At 38.2% G+C, this 12,193-nt stretch overlaps 2 protein-coding genes across 3 annotated transcripts in view; one reads left to right on the top strand and one right to left on the bottom strand.

The window, feature by feature from the left end:
* The window catches only part of PPAT (phosphoribosyl pyrophosphate amidotransferase), a 36,716-nt gene that overhangs the window by 5,241 nt on the left and 19,282 nt on the right, over positions 1-12,193 (top strand). The gene's annotated exons all lie outside the window — the stretch shown is intronic.
* PAICS (phosphoribosylaminoimidazole carboxylase and phosphoribosylaminoimidazolesuccinocarboxamide synthase) overlaps positions 1-12,193 on the bottom strand; it is a gene marked incomplete at its 5' end in the record, with an annotated part of 49,703 nt that overhangs the window by 31,507 nt on the left and 6,003 nt on the right. Inside the window, 2 exons of one of the 2 annotated variants that reach the window (XM_080797028.1) lie at positions 648-713; positions 10,773-11,207. In XM_080797028.1, coding sequence (XP_080653154.1) covers positions 648-713; positions 10,773-11,207 — 501 coding nt within the window. The remainder of the gene's footprint in view (positions 1-647; positions 714-10,772; positions 11,208-12,193) is intronic. The other variant, XM_080797029.1, reaches the window with a different exon arrangement.

The following is a 12,193-nucleotide window of genomic DNA, read 5'->3' as shown; positions in this document are numbered from 1 at the left end:
AACTATTTGTGTATACTCAAAATAATTTGATAGATTATAAATCATAAGATGCTTAAATTTAATTATCCTAAAGATCCAGAGAGATGTAGTGATTTGCTCTGCGTTGAGTTATTGGGATCAGAGAGAGACTGGAACTCAGGTTTTCTGAGTTTCAGTTCACTGCTTTTTCTTCTGTATTTTTATTCTTATGTTTGCTCCACTATTTTGTATTACTTTTTCTGATACTTGTAATGAGTCAGTTTGGAACTATAGCTCACATAATTAGGTTGACTTATTTGTAGGATCGCTAAAATGTTATACTTATTACTAACTACCTTTAGAGAAAACTAAAACTGAGAACTTACTACTTTGTGGGGTTTTTTCCTTTTCCATCCCAGTCTTCTGATAGCAGCCACTGTAAATTGTAATTTAAAGACTCATGATGAATGGACAGTTGTGCAGAAATTTCTGACTCTGGGAAAGTTTCCGTTTATTCTATTACTTTTAATGAGCTATGACAAAAATCATTGCTCAGCACTTTTCCTCTCACACAGCTTATAAACAATATATTTAGTCTAATTTGTCAAGGACAAGAATAAACATCTCTTATCAGGAAAAAAGCAACAAGTTTTTTTCAGTGCCAAAACTTGGCATTTCTCAGCTCTTACCATCTTCGTGTGCTTTTCTTTTGACGCTCAAAGTTCTTGGGTTTTTGGTATGACCTTCAAATAATTCTTAAAACAAAAGAACACAGGAAAAGAATCATTGTATGACTGACACCATGTAAAATATATTCATCTTCAAGCATTCAAGTAAACTAAAGTAAAAACATTAAAGTGGTTGGGGAGATAAAGAGGAATGAGTTTAAAAATTAAGAATGCTTTGGTACAAGGTTTGGAAAGATTGAAATTCTTAAATTAGGTATGTGCTTCATAATAATTTTTTGGGTCATTTGAACATATAGTAGTGTAAGGATTTTATTTTTGAGAAATCTCTTGCACATTACAATGCAAAGAAAAAAGTTAATAGAATTTTTATTTTAAAAACTCAATTTCAAGGTTACCATGTTTCCATTTGGCAGTTCTGAGAGTTGGTCCTCTTAGGATGCAGTCAACTTCTTCATAAAATCTCATTTTTCTTTGAGGGTTGCCATTTTTCTTTTGTAAAACTCTGTATTCATATTTTAAATTTTTGTATTTGGTACGACATTGTTTCCAGTCTCTGTCTATTCCAAACTGCATTAGTCTTCTGGCAATTTCCTCAAATATTTCTTTGTTTCTTGTGGCCCTTTCAAGCATTTGCTTAATTTTTTCATCAGACCATATATGTATAAGCGCTCTGACCTCATTGTCACACCAGTGTTTTCCAGCCTCTGTGTCGCTCACTGTTACAATCTGTAAATGATTTTTAGCATCTTCTAAAGGAATATGATTACCTATAAATCAATGTGATTTACAATTATACAAACTTACAGATAAATCTTGTATTTGAATATCATTTACTTAAAACAACCTGGATTGACATAAAGCACTGATAATTATAATAATTTCAATATGAGGGTCAAAATTTCTACATATGTTCATATTCAAATAAAATATTTAAAAAATTAAAGCAGACTTATCTCCAGTATTGGTGAGATAATTTAGCTGCTTTTCATCAATAGGTAATCTTCACTGGATATTTGCAAATGTGGAGAGTCTTGGTATAACTACTGAAACTGGTATATATTAGCCTAAATTATTTTTTTCTTTTTTAAGTAGGCTCCACGCCCAGTAGGAGCCCTATGTAGGGTTTGAACTCTGCACCCTGAGATAAAGACCTGAGCTGAGATCAAGATTTCAATGCTCAACTGACTGAGCCACCCAGTTGCCCCTAAAAATTTTTTTAAACAATTAGACCCTGTACCTGACACAGTGATACTTTGTGGTGCTGTGGGGCCACCCACCTCTTCTGAGGCTGTACTTATGGTATCTTCCTCTGTCAGAAAACAAAGAGAATGGCAGTTTAAATTTGCTGTTCACAGAACTCAAATTTACTTTTGCAAGTGAAGGTTATACTGAAAAACTAGTAATGCTGGATTCCAGCATCAAAACTAGCCTAGGGGCACCTGAGTGGCACAGTCAGTTCAGCATTTGACTCTTGGTTTCAGCTCAGGTCTTGACCTTAGGGTGGTAAGATCAAATCCCACATGGGGTTCTGTGCTCAGTATGGAGTAGGCTTGAGACTTTCCTTTCCTTTCCCTCTGCCCTTCCTCCCCCTCTCTCAAGTAAATAAAAAATCTTTAGGAAAAAAAGAACCAAACTATAACCTCATAGCCAAGAACATTTGTCATCTCTAACCAAATTTTTAAAATGCCTTTGTAGGATTCACCCCCTTCAAAATCTTAGAATATTCTGTCTTAAAAGACCCAAAGCACATTCTCTATTTGGGAATATGAATATGATAGCACTTTTATTTTTTTTTTTAAGATTTTATTTATTTAACAGAGAGAGAGCTCACGAGTAGGCAGAGAGGCATGCAGAGAGAGGGGGGGAAGCAGGCTCCCCACGGAGCAGAGAGCCCGATTCGGGCTCGATCCCAGGACCCTGAGACCATGACCTGAGCTGAAGGCAGGGGCTTGACCCCACTGAGCCACCCAGGTGCCCCTGATAGCACTTCTAGACTCAATTTTGTAATGTCTTCACTGTTACATTTTAACACTTGACAAAGAGCTCTTACATCTCTTTTTCATTGGCTCCTCATTGTAACTGAGAATGATCCTTATTGCAATACACATAAATAGGTAAAAGACCTTAAGATTAAGTGGTCTTGGGGGCGCTTGAATGGCTTAGTCCTTAAGTGGCTGTGTTTGTCTCCTTGTGATCCCAGGGTCCTGGGGATCAAGCCTCACATTGGGCTCCCTGCTGGGTGGAAAGCCTGGTTCTCCCTCTCGCACTCCCCTGCTTGTATTCCCTCTCTTGGTGTCTCTTTCTCTGTGTCAAATAAATAAATAAAATCTTAAAAAGAAAAAAAAAAAAGATTGAGTGGTCTTAGCAGTTCTCATGTTGTGTTGTTAATAGCAGACAGGTAATAAACATTTTAAGAAACTGATAGTGCTTGGTGTGGTAAATATAACATGCATTTACCGTAGTATAGTATTGTGTGTATAGGATGTTTACAAGTGAGCTGTTTGTAGTTTGGGGAAAGCTCTTCCTCATGCATATGTTGGATTGCCGTGTTGAAGTATCACAATGCTATGATAGTATTCCTTCACTCCTACTGTACTTTGCTGTATACACTGGGACTTTTTTTTTCTTAAGATTTATTTATATATTTGAGAGAGAGGTAGAGGGGCAGAGGGAGAGGGAGAAACTCAAGCAGACTCCACACTGAGCGTGGAGCACTGTGTGGGGCTTGATCTCACAACCCTGAGATCAGACCCAAGCTGAAACTAACAGATACAACCAACTGTGACACACAGGTGCCCTGGGACATTATTTTCTTAAAAAAACAGTTTGTGTTGTTTTTGTCTGTGAAGTTACTTGTAATGATTATTATAAAACTGATAGAACTACATAGTGGTTATTATTAAGAGACCAGTGAGGCCAAAGGTGAGGTGGTTAGGGAGCCCATAAGCCTATGTAGCAATAGGTATGTGGAGATTTACATTAGGATAGGACTAGATCTTATTTTAAGGACATGTTTGCACAGTAAGACTAGAATGAAGTTTAGCTTTTAGCAGTATCAATACATTAAATGACAGGTTGTACTTTTGAGCCACATAAGGCTGCCTAATTTACTTTTTTTTTAAGTTGAAATTTTTATTGAGATAAATATGCAGTTTTTAGAAATACCAGAGAACCATTTCATACTTGGTCCAGTTTTCTCCAATGGTAACATTTTATTAAAGTAATATACTATTAAGTCAAGGATATTGACATTGTTACAGTTCACTACTCTGATTCAGAGTTCCTGTTCTACTTGTGCTCACTGTGTGTCTATGTGAGTATTATGTTCTATAATAATTTTATCACCTTGTAGACTCATGTCTCCACCATCAAAGTCCAGATACTCCACAGTTCCAACACCATAAGGATCCCTCTCGTTGCCCTTTTATTTTTTATTTATTTTATTTTTTTTTAGATTTTATTTATTTGACAGAGATCACAAGTAGGCAGAGAGGCAGGCAGAGAGAGAGGAAGGAAAGCAGGCTTCCTGCTGAGCAGAGAGCCCGATGCGGGGCTCGATCCCAGGACCTTGAGATCATGACCTGAACCAAAGGCAGAGGTTTTAACCCACTGAGCCACCCAGGCGCCCCTCGTTGCCCTTTTATAACTAAACTTACCTCCTTCCATGCCCAAGCCGTTTCCCCACCCTCACCCCAGGGGAGAGCACAAGTTGAAGGTAAACTTTGGCAAACCTTGTTTCAGCAGAATCTGAATTTATGACATTTTATCTAAGTGACTAAAACCATCACTTCTGGGCTCAAGCACATGCCCTACTTCTGGGAAATAGAAACATTTAGAGATTAGGTATTTGGTGGACATTTTGAGTAGTTAGTGCTAGGAAATAAGATATGTTGGAGGGTGGCAGTGTGGAAGTCCCTAAATTTAGCATATTTTAAGGAAAGAGAAGCATTTAGTTTCTGTTAGGTTTATCCCAACTGGTATAGTGCAGTTCATTTCTGACACTCGGTACCTGGAGACTAGCATTAGACTCCAAAGCTTTAAGGGATCAGTCTTCCATAACACTGCCCTTACTTCAGATGTTAGCCACCCTTCCAGCTGACTGACTACAGGGGGATGCTATGACCCCCTCAGGTTTGATCATTTGCTAGAACAACTCACAGAATTTAGGAAAGCCCTATACTTTAAAAAATAGGGGCACCTGGGTGGCTCAGTGGGTTAAGCCTCTGCCTTCGGCTCAGGTCATGATCTCAGGGTCCTGGGATCGAGCCCCACATCAGGCTGCTTCCCCTCTCTCTCTGCCTGCCTCTCTGCCTACTTGTGATCTCTCTCTGTCAAATAAATTTTTAAAAATCTTAAAAAAAAAAATAGGACTCAGAAACAACCAAATGACGATCTGCAGGGGGTGAGGTCTGAGGGGTCCTAGATACAAAACCTCCATGACACCTCCCTGTGGCATCATTCTTCCACCACATCACTGTGTTCACTAACTAGGAAGCACTTCTGAGCCAAAGTTTTTTATTGACATGATTGATTATGGCACAATTAATTAAATCACTGGCCACGCCACTGAATTCAGTCTCCAGACTTACTTTCCTGCTAGAGGTCGGGCTGGCCTAAAATTCCAGGCCTCTTAATCACAAGGTTTGTCTTTATGGTGACCAGTCCTATCTTGAAGCTATCTAGAAACCCACTTTGGAAATTCCAAAGGTTTTTGAACCTTTATTCTTTTATTTTTATTTTAAATTTTTTTGAGATTTTATTTTTAAGCAATCTCTGTACCCAATGTGAGGCTCAAACTTACAACCCTGAGATCAAGAGCCACATGCTCTACTGACTTAAGTCAGCCAGGCGGGTCTGTATTCTTTATTATGTCACAGCTTCTTAAAGAGTTTGTGAAAATAGAAAAAGGAATAATTAGAAAATTCATACCTTTATAATTATCAAGTTGCCTGTATTTAAATTTATCAGCTTACCTAAGTCTCAACTTTTTTTGTACATTTATAATTTTGGGGTTTTCCAAAATTTTAACAATCAGATCTTTATTTGGATCTTCTATTGGATTAAAAATTTAAAGTTTCTCGGGGCACCTGGGTGGCTAAGTCATTAGCATTTGCCTTCAGCTCAGGTCATGATCCCAGGGTCCTGGGATTGAGCCCTGCATCAGGCTCCCTGCTCATCAGGAAGCTTGCTTCTCCTTCTCCCACTCCATCTGCTTGTGTTCCCTTTCTTGCTGTGTCTCTCTCAAATAAATAAATAAAAATAAATAAATAAATAATTTAAAGGTTCTCAATATTATGGTTCATGTGATAAAAATGCATTAGTTTATAATTTACTGCTAAGATTATCCAAATTGTATTGAAAATGTACAAAAGTGTTTTAAATATTTCATTTTAAAGAAAATTATTTCCAATTTTTGGTCTATTATAAATAGTAAATGAATTGGAGAAAACAAAAAAACTTGGCATAGCCTCTGACAGACTAACAATAGATAATTTAGTGCCCTCTGCTGGCCATCACATTGTTAATTTTTGTGAAATTGTGGGGATAATGTGCCTTTTAATTTTGGAAATACATTTTACCACAGCCAAAAAGAAAATAGATAGTTTTAAGATTATTCTTAAAAGAACAGTGTAGTCGTTCACTTGTGATTTTTTAGGCTGATAAGAGTAATCTCCAATAGGATGTGTATATGTCGGTCTGCACCCCTCACCCAAAATTGATCTAGTTTTGACTGCCTATACTAGAAAGTGGTGACTTGCGAGAATACAAAGATATTGAAGAAGTCCACCTCATATATAAATAGCAACTGAAACTGGAGATGAATTAAGTCAATTTTAGGTTTACTCAGAAGAGACAGGTAACTGACAAGACTGTCAAACACAGATTTCCTCAGTAGACAGTCCTTTTTCTGCTAACTTTCTGATTCCTTTTATCATCTCTTGCCTATGCCTCAGGCGGGGAAAAAATAAATTTATTTTAGATCCAAAGAAGTAGGTATTCAATTTTTATGGGCCATTTCTTTTTACTTATTGTAATAGGTAGGCATAGCCCAGGAGTTCTGTGATTCTGCCCAGTGATTAACTTCTTTCATATTGCATTACTCATGCATTTTTTAAAGTGATCATTGGAATTGGATAATTTTTCTACCCTAAATGGAATCAAATTGGATTTTATGTTTTACTTTCTTCAGCTCTCTGCTGGCCTTACTCTCTAAATATGACAACCCAGCTATGGTTTTCAACCCTGGCTGTGCTTGACGATCTTCTATAAAAATAATAGGTGTGTGAACACATCCTATAACACCCTAGGCCAGAATCTCCGCGAGTTCTAAATTGGGAACTAATTAGTTATCTAGAATCCAGGAGTTCCACAGCTCTAGTTAGATATTTATTTGAAGTAAGAATCTTATAGCATATATTTAAGATGGTAAAAAAATTACTTTCGGGAGATCAGTTTCATGACCAAGTGTCAATGTTAACAATATGGGGCAATAGCAATTCAATATGAAGTCAAAATGAAGTAACTTCTACTTATTTTTACATGAATGTTCATCACTTTATTGTGTTGTTGTTTTTATGTATATATGTATGTATGTATGTATGTATTTTTTAAGTAGGCTCCATGCCCAGCAAGGAGCCCAGTGCCCAGCCCAGAACTCATCACCCTGAGATCAAGACCTAAGCTGAGATCAAGAATTGAACCTAGTGAGCTTACCCTGCTGCCCCATGGTTTTTGTTTTTTTTGTTTTTTTTTTAAGATTTTATTTATTTATTTGACAGACAGAGATCACAGGTAGGCAGAGTGGTAGGCAGAGAGAGGGGGCGAGGCAGGATCCCTGCTGAGCAGAGAGCCCGACTCGGGTCTCGATCCCAGGACCCTGGGATCATGACCCAAGCTGAAGGCAGAGGCTTTAACCCACTGAGCCACCCAGGCGCCCCCCCCCATGTTTTGTTTTGAGTTTGTTTTTTTCTTTTTTTTAAAGATTTTATTTATTTATTTGACAGAGAGAGACACAGCAAGAGATGGAACACAAGCAGGGGAGCACCTTAGGGAGAGGGAGAAGTGGGCTTCCCACCAAGCAGGGAGCCCGGTGTGGGGCTTGATCCCAGTCATGACCTGAGCGGAAGGCAGACGCTTTATGACTGAGCTACCCAGACGCCCCTTCTAAACCAAATTAACATATGAACATACCAGACAATTTTTTAAAATACTGTCAGTTTATATTTGACTTAATGTTTTCCTTTCACATATAAAAAAATTATCTTGAGATATTGTATTTAAGTGAATCCAGGGGACTAACAAGCTAAAATCTTCTGAATGCTAAAGTTCTTAATTTTTTCCGTGGAAATCTTTGTCTTATTAAACACAGTCTCATTTTAGGTTTTTTACTTTTAGTGACAAGGGTCATTGCTGTGATGCCCTGAGAACCTTAGGAGCCCAGAGTTTTGCTCACCTTTGTGATCATACCCGTAGTCAGCTGCATGTTCTTATCGAATTAGTCTCCTTAATTTCTCCCTGTTTTCACCTTCACCATTCTAGCAGCTTTCCTTTCGCCCACTGAGCTTTTAATCTATCGTATCTGGTAAGTCAGAGAAAGAAGTTTGCCAAGAGTGTGGGGAATTTGATTACCTGGTTTGTTAATCAGTTTGATCTTGTCCAAGCTTATTTGAAGCTTTGAACTAAAAGACTAGGTATGAGGTGTGTGATGACTAGTTAAGCTTTTGCTTGGGGCCTGGTGATCCCCCCCATTACTCATTTTGGTTTGTGTAAAAGGCAAACCATCATATAGAAAGCACTTACTTTCCTTCACCCCTTTAGTACCTTGTACCGTAGGACAGTGTTTCTCAAACTTGAGCATGCCTGAGCTCCCAGATGATGGTGATGCTGCTACACTTTGAAAACCACAGTTATAGGGAACATTACTAACAGTTTTCACCTTCCATTTCTGTATTTTGTAAATATGAGTATTACTCTTCATATAATGTTTTAAGCTGGTATGTATGTTCTTATGATATCTTAGTTATTATAGAATCTTATTATTATATATTACACATCAAATGTAATTAAACCGTAAAACCCGTCATTAGGTCCCCACCCTCATGACCTCTAAACCTAATTATCTCCCGAAGTCCCCAGTCCCCATCTCCAAATGCTCTTACATATGTTGGTATGACTTTAGGGGTGACATAGTTCAGTCGATAGCAACATCATATCATAACATATATTTTTTCACACACAAAAACATAAAATACTGTTTACCTGTAGCAGGACTTTGTTTTACATCTCCCTCTCTTAGGTCTTCTGACATATGACCAACAAAGTCATCTTCAGCCGCATCTCCAGCAATGACTGTGTGAATATAGTGGGATATATAGTGGTTTGGTTTTATTCACTTTCAGGAAGTGCTTTTAAACTCTAATATGTTATTTTTACTTTTAAAGCGAACCTGATGGGGGTGTCTGAGTGGCTCAGTCAGTGAAAAGTCTGCCTTCAGCTCAGGTCATGATCCCCGAGTCCTGGGATCAAGTCTGCCTCAGGCTCCCTGCTCGGTAGGGGGTCTGCTTGCTTCTCTGTTGCTTCTGCCCCTCCCCCACTAGTGTTTTCTCTCTCTCAAAATATTTTTTAAAAACCTGATACTAGATACTGTGGTTGTTTGCTTTTCTCTAGTTTACATTCCCCACCCATAAGCATCTTTAGTCTTAGGTCCCTATAGATACCTGGTATTCTAAGTCTCTAATGAGGTCTTCTGACATATGACTGATGGAATCACCATCAGCTTTGTCTCTGGCAGTTACTCTCTGAACATAATCATGCTGCTGCTGTTGGGCGACTTTATCACTAGTCATTTTAACTTTAACAGGACAGATATATGGTTCTCTAACAGACCAGTTTCTTCTCCACCAGCGAAAGATTTCAGGACTTCTCGCCACCATTTCTCAATCCTAACTCTGTCATTGCCTCTGTTTCCGCTAGATAAGCATTCATACTCTGAGAATTAGGACTGCATTGTTTAAGGCAGATATTAAGTGATCTAGAAACTTTATGGTTAGTAGAGGTCTTTAAGAACATCTTGTCAACTCAAGAGGAGACACGTGGTTCAAGATTCCACAAAGACTGAGCTAGAACCTCAATTTCCTGACTCTTGGTCTAGAATTCATCTAGTTTATTTCATGCTGTTACATCTCTGTGTGTATTCTTTCTCAATCCTTTGGGTTAAACTCATTTTAAAGAACTTTATGATGTGTCCCAGGAGAACTTACACTTCAAAGACATTCTCATGGATTTTGTGGTTTTCTAAGTTCTTTAATGCTCTTTTTCTGTTAACTCTGTTACTATTTTCTGTTACTATGAAAAACCTGCTTTTTTAAAAAAATATCTTATTTATTTATTTGGCAGACAGAAATCACAAGCAGGCGGTGGGGGGGGGGAGTAGGCTCCCCGCTGAGCAGAGAGCCCTGATGTAGGGCTCAATCCCAGGACCTTGGGATCATGACCTGAGCCGAAGGCAGAGGCTTAAACCCATTGAGCCACCCAGGCACCGCGGAGAAATTTGCTTTAACTTCTGCCATTTAGAATGGCAGTTTTCCTTAGTAAAATTGGTCTTTTTTTTTTTTAAAGGTCTTATTTATTTATTTGACAAAGATCACAGGTAAGCAGAGAGGCTGGCAGAGAGAGCGGGGGAAGCAGGCTCCCTGCTGAGTAGAGAGCCCCGATGTAGGACTTGATCCCAGGACCCTGAGATCATGACCTGAGCCGAAGGCAGAGGCTTAACCCACTGAGCCACCCAGGTGCCCCCAAACTGGTCTGTTTTTAAATTTGTGGAAATCAATGTTATTTCATCGATAACTTCATACTACTTTCTGTGTTTTGGAGGAGATTGCATATACATTAAATCTGTTTCATAAAGTGTGTAAGCCTGATGATTCACAGACCTGTACCCCTGGGGCTAATAATACATTATATGTTAATAAAATAAAAAATTAAATTACAAAAATCTGTTTCATGATAAATTCAACCTTTAGCTTGGGAAGCCTGTTTAACTTAGATTATATTCACGTTATTATGCTACTGAAATTTTCATATAATGTGACCTGATGTTTAGATTACTTTTCTTTGCCTTCCTACCTGTCTGATCCTCTTCTGTTTTTACATTGGCACATCCGGTGGCTTGTTTTTCATCTTGGAATTCTTGTAGTTGTGATTTCTCTGTTTTATTGTGTCCCAGAATAGCATCCAACTCAGTAAAAAATTTCATACTCTTAGTTATGCCTTGGTCTTGAGCCATTCTTACAATCTTATATTCATGTTTTAAGTTCTTATACTTTGTTCTGCACTGTTTCCAGTCTCTTTCTATTCCAAATTTCTGAAGCTTGGCAGCAATTTGTTCAAATATTCTTTTGTTTCTCACTGTTCCTTCTAGTTGTTGTTGTATACTTATATCAGACCAGATGCCAATTAGAGCCCTGACTTCTGGCACAGTCCAGTGTTTTCCTCCTTCATTTGCTATAGTTGGAATAAAAGTTGAATTAATACAGGGTTCCATAAATGATGTAGAGTTACCTGTATCAGATGGGGAGGGAAAGAGATATGTACATAGGTTACATACATATGATAAGTAATCAGATGTAACCTTAGTAAACAAAGAAATTTTCTCCTTAGGCAGTCATAGCTTAGCTTTTTTCTGAAACTAATGGGGAGATGAAATACAGAACCTGAATCTATTTCTTACCATGACAGTGACTGACTTTTAAAAAGTTGTGTTTTTAATTGGTCACTTTTTTTTTTAAAGATTTATTTATTTATTTGACAGACAGCGATCACAAGTAGGCAGAGAGGCAGGCAGAGAGGGGTGGGGGGAAGCAGGCTCCCCTCTGAGCAGAGAGCCCGATGTGGGGCTCGATCCAAGGACACCGGGATCACGACCCAAGCTGAAGGCTGAGGTTTTAACCCACTGAGCCACCCAGGTGCCCCTAATTGGTCACATTTTGATCATCTTTTTTCCCCCTGTCATTTCTTATTCTTCTATCCTGCTCCTTTGGTATGTGGTGTGTATATCACTATATATTGAATGTTGAATATATAATTTTGTATTATTTACTTGCAGAAAGCAATACATTTAGAAAATGGCTCATTGAGGGCAGCTCTTATTTGTTTTTTGTTCTGTGATAGGATAGGTGGGAGCAATTTATCTCCTCCTTTAATCCAATGATTAAAGGAGGATGGCTACATCTGTTGGCTACATATCAGTATCTCCTGGGGAGCCTTTGTAAATGATTACTTTGCTGTTACTCCTACCCCTTATCCCCATATTGTGATTCTAGTGCGCAGTCAGGACTGAGAACCAAGACGATGCAGGAATAAAGGGTTGGAAAAAATCACATTATAACAACTGGTGCTTCTTAACTCCTTATGAAAATAAAAGATGTCCCAATGGCCAAAGACCAAATGTCATTCTAAGTAAAGTATTAGATTTTTTTTTTAAAGATTTTATTTATTTATTTGACAGACAGAGATCACAAGTAGACAGAGAGGCAGGCAGAGAGAGA

Source organism: Martes martes (genome assembly GCF_963455335.1).
Source record: "Martes martes genome assembly, chromosome: 2".
Taxonomy (NCBI): domain Eukaryota; kingdom Metazoa; phylum Chordata; class Mammalia; order Carnivora; family Mustelidae; genus Martes; species Martes martes.
Note: the sequence above shows the minus strand (reverse complement) of the source record. Positions and strands in the feature narration are given on the sequence as shown.